At 38.6% G+C, this 16,893-nt stretch overlaps 1 protein-coding gene and 1 long non-coding RNA gene across 4 annotated transcripts in view; one reads left to right on the top strand and one right to left on the bottom strand.

Annotated features, from left to right (window-relative positions):
- LOC148132745 (uncharacterized) overlaps positions 1-16,893 on the top strand; it is a 110,320-nt gene that overhangs the window by 17,120 nt on the left and 76,307 nt on the right. The gene's annotated exons all lie outside the window — the stretch shown is intronic.
- Positions 7,779-16,893, bottom strand: part of CIMIP6 (ciliary microtubule inner protein 6) — a 75,871-nt gene continuing 66,756 nt past the window's right edge. For all 3 annotated transcript variants that reach the window (XM_087960903.1, XM_087960909.1, XM_087960898.1), the window contains 3 exons: positions 15,510-15,663; positions 10,009-10,124; positions 7,779-8,302 (listed from right to left, as the gene is read on the bottom strand). In XM_087960903.1, coding sequence (XP_087817029.1) covers positions 7,931-8,302; positions 10,009-10,124; positions 15,510-15,663 — 642 coding nt within the window. In that variant the 3' untranslated portion in view covers positions 7,779-7,930. The remainder of the gene's footprint in view (positions 8,303-10,008; positions 10,125-15,509; positions 15,664-16,893) is intronic.

Raw genomic sequence — 16,893 nt, 5'->3', positions numbered from 1 at the left:
GCCTGGTACCTATCAGGCGGTCTAGATATACGTGTAGTTCTTCTGGGAATTACAGGGCTTACAGGAGGACTTTGTTGAACTACTACCTGTTCATCTTCCTCATCCTGTTCAGCTATTGAATCTGTTTCTTCCTTTATGGGCACTATTTCATCCTGTATTTTTCTCTTTACTTTATTTTTAAAGTTACAGGGATAACTAATGGGATTTCTATAGGATTCAATAATTACATCTTTATTGGCATCCTGTTCTAATTTCTCCCATCCTTCATGTTCTAGAAATTGGGCACTAGCACTACATAACACTTTAGATGTGCCTTTCTCCCAAAATCTATATGCCCTATGGTTTGCCTGATAACCAACGAAGAAAAATCTTTTAGCTCTATGTTGCCCTTTTTTTCTGAGTTGTGCAGGAATATGCACCCATGCTGGTGCACCAAATGTGTGCAGGTAACTTAGATCAGGTTTCCTGCCATGCCACCTGGTAAATGGTATTTCACCTGTTGTTGTATTAACAACGTTGTTCAATATGTTATTAGCACACATTGTAGCCTCCCCCACAAAGAATCAGGTAACCCAGAATCATTTAACATTGTTCTAACCATTGCCTGTAGTGTTTGGCCTCTTCTTTCAATAAAAGCATTATGTTCTGGCCTGTATGGAGCAGACTTCTTATGCTCTATTCCAGCTATCTTAAGTCTGTTCTGGAATTTGTTATTAATAAATTCCGTGCCATTATCTGTCACCAGGGTTATCAGTTGTCGTTTAAACTTTCTTTCAGCAAACCTAAGCCAATTGAAAAAATGTTGATATGTTTCAGTTTTGCTTTTCATTAAATAGCAAAACCCATATCTAGAATAATGGTCCATAATGCTCAGTATATATCTAGCACCCCCATACTGGGTTTCTTTGGACCTATTATGTCTGCAAATACTACTTCTAAAGGTTCTTTTGTTTTGAAACCATTTAGCCTATTTGCAGGCAATACTTTGCTCTTATCTTCACAGCAAACATTACAACGCAAATATTTATCACAAGGTTTTAACCTTATTCCTTCAGATAACTCAACTGTACGTTTTAGCATTTTAAAATTTACATGCCCCAAACGCCTATGCAATAAATGGATACATTCATCATGAGGCTTTATATTATTAAATACAGTCTGAGCCTCCCCTTTCTTACTATTATCTAATACATATAATGTTCCATTTAAAGCTGCAGTTACCCTTTTGTTATCTTTTTCAATTATGCAATTATTATCCTTAAAAGTAATTACATAACCTAATTTATCTAATACCCTTACTGAAAGCAAATTAAACTTTAGTTGCGGTACATACAACATTTTTATATCCTGGTTTATGTACGGACAACGTGCAAAACCTTGACCTTTCGCTTTCAGGTTCCAGCCATTGGCAAGAGATATATGTTGAGAACTTGTAGACATTTTTATAAATTTTGTCTTATCTCTTGTGATGCAGTGGGATGCGCCACTGTCAACCACCCATAAATTATTCTTCACATCAGAGTTGCTAAACGTGGCTAGTTCAAATGCTTTCTTTGGCTTTTTTACATTCTGGCTTTTTCTCTTTTTGCAGAATCTTGCCAAATGTCCTCTGCCTCCACAATTAAAACACTTTTTAATTGTGTATGCCGTTGAAGATAAATTCTCTTCTTTCTTATCTTCTCTCAGCTCGTCACGCTCACGCCTTCTTCTGGCTTCTTCTAGTAGCCTGCCTGTAATCTCGGTTAATGAGAGGCTTTCTTTTGGCAATACTTCCAACGAAGTCACATAGTCATCATAGCTTTGATCTAATGAAGATAATATTATGTAGACTTGTTGCAGTTCATTAAATATAAGCTCTTTTTCTTGCAATTCTTGAAAAATGCTCTTCATACAGTTTAAATGAACTAACATATCTCCATTCCTCTGAAGATGCGTTCGAAAAAGCTTCCGTGTAAGATTTATATGTGCTCCTACACTGTCCCGAACATAAATCTTCCTGAGGTTCTCCCAGCAGTTTGCAGCATTTTCTTCTCCACGAATATGGACAAGCTGCTGATCACAGAGAGTCAGTCCTATGATGCATAAAGCCTGCTCATTCTTCAGTTTAAAGTCTTGTAACTTTTCTTTATCATCATCATTAGCAGGATCCCAGCTACTCACATCTGGTGGGTTTGCTATAATGTCCCACAAACCTTCTCTGCGTGAGAAGTAAACTACATTTCATTGACCATGAAACATAGTTTGTTCCATCCAGCCTGGATATCATGGACAGTTGTGACAAATTTACTTGTGCCATTACTCTTCAGATATTTTGACTATTTTAAACTAATTAAAACAGTTTGTTTTTACAGTAATGTGCAACTCACACCAACTCTCTCTGCTATATCCTGGTTAGTTAGACTATGCTGCTGGGCCCATAACCAATGTTAGGGTTTGAGGATTAACCCCTAGAAGAGTATTGCAGCAGTAGTCAAGCCAGGCAGCCAAAGGAGAGCGGAAGGGCCCCAGAGTATACACACACTGAACACAAACACTGTTTGTAGTTTAAATAGTTTTTTAATCCAGTTAGAGTTTAAGCATTGTCATTCAGTCCATTAAGTCATTCACAGTATTTCCATCCAGTAAGACTCACTAGTATAGTTCAAGTTAAGAGTCCTTGCAATATCTTTATCAGCCGATAAAGATATCTTCTCCTCCTCGGTTTCACTCTCCAGAGAAACAAACGCTGGATATTCAGCAAACAGTAGCAAACAATAACAGTTCAGTCACAGGCACTCACAGTCAGTAATCTCAGTTAGTCGCAGCAGCACACAGTTACAGTTACAGACAGTAACAGCCAGACAGTAGCAGACAGTTTCTAATGCTTCCTTATATTGTAACTTCTAACTGCACCCTTAATCGGCTAATTGCCTGCTGCATTGTGCTTAAAGTGATAAGCACTTAAACCATGATATCTAAGTTTTATATATTTATTCACCCAAACCATATTTGGTATCAATGTTATACCTAACATCCCCTCTTCCCAGTTACCATGTCATCTCCAATATTGTAGCTCAATAGAATAGGGAACCAGGCAACTAGGTAATTCCTCCGGCTCTTGGATTAAAAAAAACTATTGCAATGGCAATGTATATAAATCACACATCATCACAAAATCTCCAGAACCGTAAAGCCTACAAACCTGAAATTTGGACATATGTTCCTCTTGGCTTCTAGGTGCTTACTAAGAAAGGATTTTTCAAAATGACCATCAGAGCATTAGTATTTCATATATTATTTTTCACATGCTCTGATACTAAGGAGTTCTACTCCCACTCCCCACCTGAAAAGAAATCTGTCCCAAATGCAAAACACAAGCAAAGGAGGAGTTTCAGTTTTAGTTTCACAGCATCAAGCAGCTTTAGTCCAGAACAGCTGAGCTAAGCCATGCCCAGGCTCCTTGCTGTCTCCTTGTTCACACAGCAAATACTGTTTCACTTTCCAAACAGCCCTCAACTCTCTCACACACTGACAGGACACTAGCCAGATGAATACTGATGGATGCTGGTAGGCACAGGCAGAATTCCCCCTCCCCTTATTTTCCTCCCCAAAAACTAAGCCCGATCACATAGTTTTGTAGTGAAGCATGGGGTATCCAGCTACTTCATTAATATGTGAATCTGTATCAACTCTGATCTACAGGTAAGTTCCCACTTCAGATGAAGAAAGAGTTAGTTCGACTAAAAGCAGAATAGTCTTGGTTGTAGTCTGGTGTTTCAAAGTGCCTTTTTCTGAAAAGTTCACATAGCTCTCTTTTTCCTGCTTTTTCAAAAGCAGATTTACTTTCAATGATGCTTTGAAGCAGATGACTAGTGTAATAGTATGACTGTTTTCTGAAGTGATTGATTTACTGATATATTGCTATGTTATTAGCATTATCGCATATATTGAATTGCTCAATCTCCCAGCATGGGAGAAAGCAAAATCCTATCTGAGTAAAAATTCAGAATGGAATCTGCAAATGCTCAAACAGTTCTTTTGCATTCAGGTTTTAGTTTGGATTTGGCTACTATAAATCCTTGTTCCCCTGAGTGGAATTTTGCTTTGTGAACAGGATTATTCTTACCTCCACAGAAAACCCTGTTGGCCTTCAAATGTATTCCTGAGATGAGGAAAACAAAGGGAAGAATATGAAATATGGCATTCAGAGCTGCATCAGGATGTGTTGTGTGTCTTCTGCCCCAAATAGGTTTCACTAACTCAGATAATCTTTGGGTCTGTGTCATAGAGAGAGGTCAATATTCCTGTTATTCTGAACAGCTGCCATCTGTCTTTGTCTGAAAGAGATAGCTTTGTGAGGTGACATTACTGTCAAAGCATCCCATGCTAATAACTTACCAGAAGGGAGGGTTGGCAACTAGACAAGCAGAGCTCCATAGTGCTACTAACTCTTGGGTGATTCTTGCTGTTCTTCAAATTTTAAAATGAGTGAAAATAAATAAATAACACAAAATTGAGTAACACAAAATTAGTACAAAGCTACCTCTTCTTCCTATGTTACCACAAGTCACCCCCATCCGTTTCTTATTAAAAAATGGTTGAAGGTGCATTTGTAATTAAAAATGTGAGAGGATACCTGTTGGATCAAGCTACTGAATTCTTTCCTTAAAAGACTTCTGATTTGTAGTAGATAGTACAAGATTTATTTTATTTTTTAAAATTTCTGTATGCTTAACGTTGGCCACCTTATTTTAATTATAATGTAATCTGGATTTTCAAGGATATCTAATTACATTCGTTACTCAGCTTCTGCAATTACGGAAAATGCTACCAAGCACAAATATAACTATCTAATTATATTTTTATGCAGACAAATACCATGTTTGGATTAAGATTAAGATTAATTCTTATCAAGTATGTCAATCATACATTGGAGATGACGAAAGTGATCAAAGCACATTCCTTTTCTTCCCTGTATGGATGTACACCCATAACTGTAAGCAGTATTGTAAAACTGTAAGCATAACTATAAGCAGTATTGTAAAAGAGACTAATGCATACTGAATATACATGTAGCATAATAGCAATAGCAATAGCACTTAGACTTATACTTCACAGTGCTGTACAATCCTCTCTAAGCAGTATACATTGGCCCCAACAATTTGGCTCCTCATTTTACCAACCTTGGAAGGATGGAAGGCCTAGTCAACCTTGAGCCGGTAAGATTCAAACTGTTGAACTGCTGGTAGCCAGCAGTCAGCAGAAGTAGCCTGCAATCCTGCATTCTAACCACGGAGCCACCATGGCTCTTATAATGGGCAGTAGAGGTCCTAAAGCTCTGAATTTCTAGTAGTGTGCATGAACAAATGAAAGGCATTATTTTTATAGATTATTTATAAACTTTTACAAAGAATTTGTCTGATCACTGTGAATGTAATATGATTTTATCTGATCCCAGACAGATCTGTTTAAAACCCACCTAAAAAGACCACTGGGAATTTTTTTGCAAACATTGCTAAAAATGTTATACGCTATATATATGGCATGATATGGTAGTAAGATAATGACAGGGATAAATCTATAAATATTTTTAAAACTAGTCTGCAGATGTGACTGGAGATAAAATCCAGTTCAGGGAAATATTCTTGTGAACTTTAACTGTCACATTTCCTACAAAAATAGCAGTTGCTTCTATTAATCACAGAATGATGCCATCAAGCATCTAAAATCATATTTCTTGCACAAAAATATAATAGCCTTGCATTTTTAAGGATATGCACTTTACAAACATCAGATGGATTCCTAACATGCAACATCTTACTAAACAATCAGAATACTATGGCGAAATATGGAAAATATCAGGATGTTTTTCATACCTGACATCATTAGTGGTTAACTCAGAACAGGTATTCTTAATTAGATATTATTCTTTCCATAAAATCAGTTTGAATAAGTGTACACATAACACCACATCCTTAACAATTGTTGATAAGAAAAACAAGAAAGTCTGGAGAGTGGATATGGCAGTACTGTACCTGGAGAAAGAACTAGAGAAAATCACAAAGTACAAAGACCTGCAAACAAGCAGAACTACTATGGCAAAAGAAACAAAGACAGTTTTAATAGTAAAAAGACTTGATAGGTGGCTAAAAACGGGGATGGGATGTTACTGGTTTGGCCAGGTTCTATAGAACCTGTAGCTGCAAAGAGCAGCTGACACCGATCCGGTTTGGTGTTTGGCCCACCCACCTGCCCGGGCTCTAGGCTGTCCTTTATTCCCTGCTTTTCCCTCCTCAGCTGTTTTGCGCGGTACAGCTGAAGTTGAAAAAGCAGGCAACAAGAGGATTTTCAACCCGTGTGCAGTGCTTGTCAGCTGTCCAGGCGCCACAGCAGATTTCTTGCAAATGCTGTACACACACGTAGTTTGGAGAACCGGCAAATCACTCCACTGGCTGGCACCTCCTCTCCCCACCCACTCACTCCTTACCTGGCATGCGAGCCATCCAACTTGCCTTGTTTGGTAAGTTGCTATTTTTTCCTTTTTTTTCCAACCATCAGCTGTTCTGCTCTGCCAGGAGATTTAGATTAGCTAGAAAGCAGGAAATCTTTGCATTCCTTGCTTTCTAGCTAATCTAAAAGCAGAGCAAACTTTCCTTAGGACTGAAGTTTCTACTTTCCAGTGCAGACTCAGGTAGCCGATTGGAGATAGGTAGATCTCTAAGTGAATCTGTAATTCTGTGAGCAACTCAATCTGCCTGCCTGCTTTGCCTGCTTTTAGGTAAAAGTTGGTCTTTTTTTTAATAAAAAAATTCAATATTTACATACATGGTGTGTTGTGAGTTAATTTTGTGAGTTTGCTTGCTAGAAAATTTTATGAGTTTGCTTGCAAGCAAATTATATGTGACAGACTCAGATAGCCGATTGGAGATAGATTGATCACAGATTGTGATTCTGTGCACAACTCAATTTGCCTGCCTGCTTTGCCTGCTTTGGGTAAAAGTTGCTCTTTTTTATAAAAAAAAAATCAATATTTACATAAATATTTATAATATTTACATACAAGCCATGCCACCCAGTCACATGACCACCAACCCATGCAGTCAGTAAGCCACACCCATCCAGTCACATGACCATACCCACAAATTAGGTCACACCCAGGGGTGGGATTCTACCAGTTCGGACCAGTTCTATAGAACTGGTTGCTACGATTCTGTGCAGTTCGGAGAACTGGCAAATCGTGCCACTGACTGGCCCTTCCCTCCTCCTGTCAGATTTCTGCTTTCTAGCTAAACTAAATCACTGTTGTACTGCTTTGCCTTCGCCCAGGAGGCTTCCCTGAGGCCCAGTCAGGGGTGGTATTCAGGAAATTGGGGGGTGGGGGAGAAATGGCCTGAGAGCAGAGCCGAGCCTTCCTTAGGACTGAAGCTTCTATTTTTCAGTGCAGACTCAGGCAGCAGATTGCAGAAAGGTAGATCTGTGTGTGAATCTATGATTCTGCAAGCAACCCAATCTGTTTTGCCTTATTTTGGGTAATAGTTGCTCTTTTTATATATATACATATATATAAAATACAATATTTACACAAATGTTTACAATATCTATGTATAAGTCACATGACCACCAAGCCACACCCACAAATTAGGCCATGCCCACAGATTCGGTTGTTAAGAAATTTGAATCCCACCCCTGGTCACACCCACAGAACTGGTTGTTAAGAAATTTGAATCCCACACCTGGCTAAAAATGCCAAATCCTATCTGAACACTTGGCTGACTAAGCAACAAACCATAATAATTGCATTAGTGGAAGAAGATTTATTTTATGGACATCTAGTTTTTATAGTCATAAAAACATACTGTGTTACAATTATTCTTTTGAATAGTTTGCTGATGTCAGTCTGTGTGTAGTTGTATTGAAATTACACCAGGCAGACTCATGTCATCTAGACTACTTAAGTGTCAGGTGTTGATGGTGCAGCTTCACCAAGTGGAGGTAACAGGCTCTGTGGTTCCCTAAAGGAAACTGTTTTCGATGGGCTAAAAGTATCTTTCACTTTGTCTGTTTGAGGATTCTCCGAAGTCTCCTGGTCCATTTCTGGAATTCTGGGGTCTGCCTTGGTTTCCAAATTCATTGCTGGTTCTGATGAGTGTGCATCAGAATGTGGTGATGTCTTCTGAGCATCAAATGAGTGGGCTGTGGCTACACCATTTTCTACTGGGGGTCCTTTTTCTGATTTGAGGTCCTCCAGTATGTCTGACCCCTGTATAGAAGGCATTATCTTACTGTCTGTTTTTTTCTCTGTCAAAATAATTGTGCCCTGTTTCTAAAAAAAAGAAAAGAAAAATAATATAGATATTAACTGGGGGACGTTCAGTGGAGAGATATAGCTACAAGCAGAATTAATTTATAAGTTCAAGTTTTGGAACAATATCCTTCTTGTCTCATTCGGTTTGCAACCTACATTTTTCTTAGCAGAAGAATGACTTGAGCCATCACATCTTTGTATCTGCAAAATCTGGGAAGGGTAAAACAACATGTGAGAAAAAAAAATGCACCTCCCAGATTGGACTTCCCTTCTCCTCAGTTCCAGGGTTCTCTTGCTCACAGCATGTGTGGCTCACTTCTTATTTTTGTTGGGCACTAAATTTCATTTTTGCTATGTCCATATGGATACAATTCTAAACTGTTTGCTTTTGCACTAGGAAAAATTTATGACTGGTTCCCAAATGACTTTGACCATTACAGTCATAGGAAAACAATAGGATTTTTTTTTTTTTTTTGAAAAGGAAAGGAAAATAGAAAAAAAAATTAATAAAAGAAATTGGATTCAGATTCTCACAGACTGCCTCAGATAAAAAAATATTTAAAAGTTGATTGGTTTGAATATTAATCTTCTGATTTACCTAATTGATTGTTGGCCCTATTTTCTTCAGTTTGATTGAATTTCCACAATCTTTCCTTCAGGTGAGACTTGTCCTCTTTCTCATCTATTTCTTTTTTTCTCTTAGTTTTTGAAATAGTTCCTAGCATTCAACCTCCTGATCTATGGTTTGTATCATACCTCAATGTTATATATTGTAGGTACCCAGAAGCACATTTCACAACTTAGCTTTCAGCATTCTGTCACACTTCAGTAAAATCAGTGGGGGAAAATAGCCAGGTTAGAACTATGCAGAGTTGACTGAGCCTGGTTCTTAAAAGCTAAAGTCTTTAGGCATGAGACTCAGATTTAACACCACTATTGATTTTTAATGGCTACTTTCTGCTATTAAAAAATAAATCAAGGACATTTTTATAATATATCCAAATAAATTAAAATTTTAAAAGTAATATATTTGCTTTAAAAGTCATAAAACTGAATACAAAAACCATTTTGTTGGTGTTATGTTTTAAAATTAAAGCATGTTTTTTCATGCAATTGGATTTTTTTTTTTTTTAGATTTAACTGTTTTATAAGCAAAGGATTTATTTCTGTTTAGCTAAAAAGTAAAGTGATTACAACATTTTAGAAGTTGCTTTAGTTTGCCTTTGAAAAAAAAAAGTTTGGAATTGTGGATGACAGTCTAGTTGGGCATAGTTCTACTGAATTCATTAAGGCATGTTTTGGGTAAATGAAACGTTTAGGCCTTTCTGTAATATGATGTGATTCAGGTCAGTTATTGTATGATTTACTTCAAGAGGAATTGGTGTTGCTTTTGAAGGAAAGAAAACAAGGGTGGAGACTTGCATAGTAGAATTGATAGTTGTCCCCCAGTATTAGCAACTCCTTCTCTTTTGTTTGTTGCTGTTTGGCCCAAGGATCTTGATTAAGGCAAAGAAATCGCAATACAGCAAGCTCAATGCTTGGGACTTCTTTCTAAAATCATGGAGCCACCGAGACATCAGGTATATTAATTACAAACATCCAGCAATGTTTACAGGAGTGATAACATTCCCTGGACCTCAAACAATGTATTGGAGACTTTGGAATAAACACATCTTTCTGGCTTCCTGATTAATGCGAATAGCACAGGATGCACATTGCATTACCTTTCCTTGATAGGGAACGCAGGGAGTTGCTCTGGAATTATAGTTATATTTGAAAGTGAGCTGCTCTTGGAAAATTCTCGGAAGGCGACTCGGCAGTTGAGGCGATGCAAGAGGAACTGTGATTAAAACAACAAATACAACAGGGAAAAAAACCCTCACATATATATGGTGGCAATTAAATATATACTTTTAGATAAGTGTGCAATAATATATATGAGATGCCTCAATCATACACAACAGAATAAAGTTAGAACAGGTAGTTCTCAACTTACAAGCATGCATTTAGTGGATGTTCAAAGTTAGAACAGCACTGAAAAAAATGACTTACAGGGTGTTACGAACTAACTAAATAAACTCATTATTAAAAACTCTTCGAGCTTCGCTCCAACTGCAGGCTCGTAATCCTGCAGTTCTAATTGGTCCGCAAGTAAGCGATCATGATTGGCTGCCTTCGGCTAACCTGATTGGCTGACAGCGGCCATCCCTGATTGGAAGACTAAGTGCGGTTAAACTCGTTCCCATTGGTTATTGCGGCAGCAGCCAGCTCTATAAAAGAGCTGCTGCTGCCCAAGTGTTTTGCTCTTTTCTGAAGTCACTATTAAAGAGTTGAGTCACTACCCGATGCCTTGTCTCCGTTATTGCGCCCCCTCCTCCAGATCTAACACAGGGTGACTACAGTTACAGTGACTTACAGTATGACTTACACTCAGAGGTGTTATTCAGCAGGTTCTAACCCAGGGGTGGGCAAACTACGGCCCGCGGGCCACATCCGGCCCATTAGTCTTTTTAATCCGGCCCGCCGAAGATTGGTACAGAATTATGGTTTGATGTGAATGATTGAATGATTGCATTCATTTGATTTTGACTTGTAATGACAGGCATTTTGACACCAGGTGGCGGCCCGTCTGTCAAATTTTAAAAGTCAATGAGGCCCCCCGAGCCAAAAAGTTTGCCCACCCCTGTTCTAACCAGTTCTGGAGAACCGATGGGTGGAAATTTTGAGTAGTTCGGAGAACCTGTGAATACCACCTCTGACTGGAGATTTTACAGTATCCTTCCCCTGCCACAGCCACCAAGCCGCACCCATAGAACCAGTAGTAAAAATATTTGAATCCCACCACTGATTTACACTTGATAAACTTATGACAGTTACAGCATCATATGCTCAAAATCCAGAAGCTTGCAACTGGCATGTAGTTGTGATGGTTGCAGGAACACAGGGTTGTGTGAATTTTTGCAAACTTCTGACAAGCAAAGTCAATGGGGAAACCAGAATTCACTTAGCAGCCATGTTACTAGCTTAACTACAGTAATTCTTTTAACAACTGTGGCAAGGCAGTTCCTAAAATGGGGCAGAATTCACTTAACAACTGTTCTTGCTTTGCAATGGACAGTTTGGGCTGTAATTGTAAATCAAGGACGACCTGAACAGTAGTGAAAAGAAGGAGGGATTAATGAAGAAGTCCCACATTCAGAACTCTCTTTCTGCTATGGAACTTGCAGTATATCCTAAACAGTTGCCCCTCAAAGCCAGTACAAAGTGTCCTGCAATGTTATTGCGAGCAACTCTTTGTGTTTTGAACTAGCTAATGCAGCATAATCTTCTCCCACCTGCATGTTCAGCTTACCATTTCTTCCTCCCTAGGACATTCAGAGGAGGAAATTGTTCAAGAGTGCATATTTGTCCTCTCTCTCATTCTCTCTTTCTCTCTGTCTCACATATACACAAATACAAATGCACATGACAGATACTATAAGCCCATTTCTGAGTTATGATTTAACAGCTAATTTAATCTGTTCTGTAGCCCAGGATTTATTTATTTATTTTATTTATTTATTTGATTTGCCAATTGTTTACAAGATAATAAGTATAAGTGTATACATAGTTGTGAATACATGAAATGGGTACATATAAGAAAAATAAAAGAAGAATAAGAGAAACAATAGGACAGGGACGGTAGGCACATTGGTGCGCTTATGCACGCCCCCTACAGACCTCTTAGGAAAGGGGTGAGGTCAATAGTAGACAGTCTAAGGTTAAAGTTTTTGGGGTTTGGGGAAGAAACTACAGAGTCGGGTAGAGTATTCCAGACATTGACCACTCTATTGCTGAAGTCGTATTTCCTACAATCAAGTTTGGTGCGGTTAACTTTGAGTTTGTATCTATTGTGTGCTCTTGTGTTGTTATGGTTGAAGCTGAAGTATTCATTGACAGGTAGGACATTGCAATGTATGATTTTATATACCATGCTTAAATCAGACCGAAGACGGCGTAATTCAAGGTTTTCTAGTTCTAGAATTTCAAGTCTGGTGGCATAAGATTGTTGTGAGGTCTGTGCTCCTTAGACAAATAGTGGAGTACAGGTATAGTACGTACATACAAGTTGCATATAGTGGAAATCTTTTCCAGAGAAAGGTGCATGGTCTCTCATAGTTAGTATTTTAGTAGGCCTGGATACATTTTTATTTCTGCCTGAAATTTAATTAATTATTATGTTGTGCTTGAAAAAAAAAGCAGCTACTGATGATTTGAAATACATGCATAAAAGCTGCTAAATAAATCCCATTGTACAACTTTTGGGAAACTGATGCTGTTTTCTATTTACAATGAAATCGCAAAGGTCTTAGGTTATTCGCTTAAAGTAGGTTTATGGGAAGGAGCTGTATAATAAGCTTATAAAGCTGTTTTACAATGAGGCAGTCCATTACACATTCATTTTACTATCCTTTAGGTGCCAACTCTGTTATTTCTTTGCTCCAGTTTTTTGCAGAATAATTTTTTCTTTACATTTTATTTGTAGTTTTCTTTCAGCTGTTGTTCAGCTTTGCTTCAGTATTTTATTAAGTGAAATGGGTGCCATATTTCAACTAAGGAGGTGATAAAAGACTGAATATATTATAAATCTGTTGTTTTGTTTATCACAGTACTCCCAGTTCTGATTGGCCATAATTTCTGAAATTGGTTCTAAAGTATTTTCCTAGCTTAGAATATAACGTTATTGTCACTTTGAATGTACACTAATTGGCATACATTAAAATAAAATTTCATTGCACGCAGCTCTCAAAGGCTCTCCACCTTTTCATAAACATGACAAAATAAATAAGTAAATAAATACAAATATGCATATACCTGCATATATTATATGACATGAAGAAACAACACAGTCTAATTTGGATGTATACATGTACATGGCAAGAGAAATGAATCTTGCAAGTTTACCAGATGGATGGCACAAGGAGCAAAGCTTGTTACAGAATTTGGTAGTCCTGCTAGTACACAAAGTAGGTAAAGGAAAAGTCTTCTTTGAATCATCATACTTCTTGATAACTACATGAGCTTATAGAAAAGTTAACAAAGAATGGGGGCCATCTTATTAAAGAGAAATCAACTGAAGGCATAACTATTTTTAAAGCGATAAGTACCAGTAGCATTCTGAAATGGATTCTCTAATGTAGAGTTAAACTACGTATTAACTTTTTTTTCTTTTAAAGCATGATCTACTGATGATGTGTGATAAACGTACATGGCAAGAGACTTACCACTCACTTAATACTCAAGTATGTGCTCTCATTTAGTCAATTTAATTGATGTCACAGAAAGATTGGGGAATTCTCATTAAGGACAAAACAAATTTCTGTTAAATGAGAATGCATTCTTGCTAATTACATGAACATAAAAGGCCTTGATGCATCAGTGAAAGATCTAACTCCAGCCTAATTTTCATTGTAAGAATTGCCACAATCAACAGGCAGTGAGTGCAATCAACAGTGGCCAAGATCCATCATGCTTAGGATTTGAATCTACTTTCCCTTTTTAGGGTTGTGACTATGGGTTCAAATGAGTTTTTATTCAGTAAATAAATACATTTAAAATGGCAAAATTTAACTCTATTTAAAATTGTTAATATTTGTCTTCCTGTACTGCTCCCACACGTCTTAGAGCAGAGCTAGATAAATATCTGTCAGGACTAGCTTAAGAGTGAAGCTAAACCAGTTCCTAGGTCAGCCAGGATGTCTTTTCATCATCTGTAAAAAGGCCCAGGAAAAAATCATAGCTGTGCTAGTGCTCTTTTTGATCTCACCATAAGGATAAAAATGTTAACTTGTACTTCAAAAGTCAGCAGAAACATTATGATAGTCGACAGCAGAAATGAATGTCTACTACACCATGAAATAATTATAGTATCCCCTTTACTTGAACAAAACAGAAATTACGATAATTTCTAGTGATGAAACAGGAAGTGGTCACCTTTCACTGCAGTTAAACACCTTTTTGTTCTGGAGAATGAAATAAAAAGAACTTCTGATTTCCTTTCTCTCCTTTTTCTGTGAGCAGACTGTGATGTTGATATATAAGTCTTGCTTTAAGGTCATTCTTAGAGCAGAGTCTTTATGAATCGTATTAAGATAAGCAGGCCATTCTGGTTTTTGTGTTTCAATCTTCTGTGGTTTTTCTTCTTTTCAATTGTCTTAATCTTGCTTTGCTTGTTCCTGATTTATGAAGGAATGCAAGCCACCATATTAAGGTTTATTTGGAAACAGTGTATGATGGGGCTGACTCCCTGGCAAGAAAGGTTAGAATTTCTTCCTCTAAGAAAAGAATAGTTTATGACCATTGTATATTATTAGCAAGGTTGCCTGTCCCATTCCACAGACCATCATCCACCTATAGCCCCAAATCAAAATATATGACCCTAGGAGATGAATGAAAGTTAAAGTAGAGCTGAGAAATCTGCCTGAAATGTAGAAAGATGCCATTGTCCAGTGGTAGAGAACTTGCTTTACAGGTAGAAAGTCACAGCAAAGGGCAAAATGGCTCTGTATTAGATTAAAAGCAACATGGTAAACCTACAGCGGATTGCAAATCAGGAAGAATTTTGATCTTCAATGCAACATAAGAATATAAAAGCTGCAGTGGGTTATCTTTGCATCCCAATTAATCCAGCATTTGGTTCTTTTGATGGTTAATCAAATGGTTCTGGGAAGCAGGATATGAGCATATCTGTGGACAGATATAGGTTATGCTTTGTACATTGTTTTTCTATTTTACACAGTGTCTGTTTGTACATGCAGAAAGTAATGCCTCTTGAGACTCAATTGGCATATGTTTCAATGATATCACTACCAGTACCTTACAGACTAATTTATTTGAACAACATGGTTCATAATAAGCCTTATAATATATAATAAAGGAAACAGATGTTTCACCTGTGAAAAGGTGACAGTGGCTAAATGGGAACAGAGGTAGATTATACAGCACAATATTTTGGACAAAGAGCAATTGGTATTTAGATTATGGGAATTTAGTTTTATCTACTCTAGTTCAGCAATTGTCAGAAAAAAGAAACCTCCAACAAGCAGTACTAAATATTGGCTGGGCACTTTTGGTTCTGATCATATCAGGTCAATCAAAATGCTTTCTTTACTTTGCATAATAGTAAAATTAGAGCAGTCTATTTTGATAACAGTAGAGTCCACTCCTTCTACCACTATAGACTTACCTATTCCATATGAAGGCTGTAACTTAGAGGGATGTTTAGCAGGCCGAGACAAAATACAGTTTGGCTTCTGGAAATCATTCCGGTGAGTGCTCTGCTTGTCATAAGGTGGTTTAGGACGTTGTACAGTGGGCTCAAAGGTCGGCCACCAATGAGACTTAAAAAGAAAAAAAAAGCAATAAAAAGAAATGAATTCATTGATATCACAGTTATAGAGAAACAAGAGCTGAAATCCCCAGGGAGAAGCTATTATGTAAATTATCTAAGTCAGGTTTGGGGACAATGCTTAAACATTAACTTTCCAGACAGGCTCAGGTGCTCTCCTCTTCCAGCTCTCATCACAGAAAGAGATAAAACGTTTTATTTTTCAATTTTAAACTAAGTTAGAATTATTAGAAACTGGGAGACTCTGAAGTCTGCTCCTCCCTTAGGCGTGGAAAGATGATGAGTAACTTTGAGTCAGTTGGTCTCTGTTCTGTACAAGTCAATTTACATACTCGTAGCCCCGTCGCGATTGGTTAAAGCGCACGGCGACCGGATTGGTCGGCGAGCCGCACTGATTGGTCCGTTGCGAATCCCCGCGATTGGTGGAAACTAATCGCGGGAGATTCAAGCGGTGTCATTAACCTCATGACCACCGCGGCTCGGGAATAAAAAGCCGCAGTTTTCCCCTTCAAGCTTAAGCTGTATCAGGAGCCAATAAAGAGCTGAAACCAAGTCACTGACTCCGAGCTTCCTTTCTCGACGGACACGACACTGGCGACGAAGGTGGGATCCAGAGAATAACCACCGAGCACGTGTCCCGAGGAAGACAAGGACCGACGAGATGGCCAGCATGACCCCACCAGCACCCTTCAACCCCGCTACCGAGGACTGGGAATCGTACACGGATAGATTCCTGATGTTCCTCAAAGTAGCAATTTGAAGGATGCGAGCGGGCAGAAGAAAAGGGCCGTCTTCCTCACACACTGCGGGCCCGCAGTGTTTAAGATGGCCAAAGCCCTCGCGAAGCCCGAGGACGTGAAGGCGATGGACTGGGCCGATCTCGAGCCACTCCTTCGGAACCACTACGCCCCCGCTGTGCCCATCCTCATCCGGCGGGATGAGTTCTATCGGCGAAACCAGCGGCAGGACGAGAGCATTAGCGACTTTATAGCCGCCTTGCGAGACCTAGGGGGGATGTGCGAGTTCAGGGACCTGGACGATGTCCTCCGAGACCGCGTGGTCCTAGGCCTCAGGGATCAGGCACTAAAAAGTCGACTGATGGCGAAAGGCAACATCGACCTCGGGGACGCCCTGGCCGAAGCTTCCGCAGCCGAAGCCACCCGGAAGTCAGCAGCCAGACTTCGGAGGGCAGACAGCGGGGACCACACTGAAACCCCGAGAC

The sequence above is a fragment of the Notechis scutatus genome, chromosome 1 (genome assembly GCF_049901735.1).
Source record: "Notechis scutatus isolate UNSWTSFEM ecotype Mainland chromosome 1, rNotScu1.2, whole genome shotgun sequence".
NCBI classification, from domain to species: domain Eukaryota; kingdom Metazoa; phylum Chordata; class Lepidosauria; order Squamata; family Elapidae; genus Notechis; species Notechis scutatus.
Note: the sequence above shows the minus strand (reverse complement) of the source record. Positions and strands in the feature narration are given on the sequence as shown.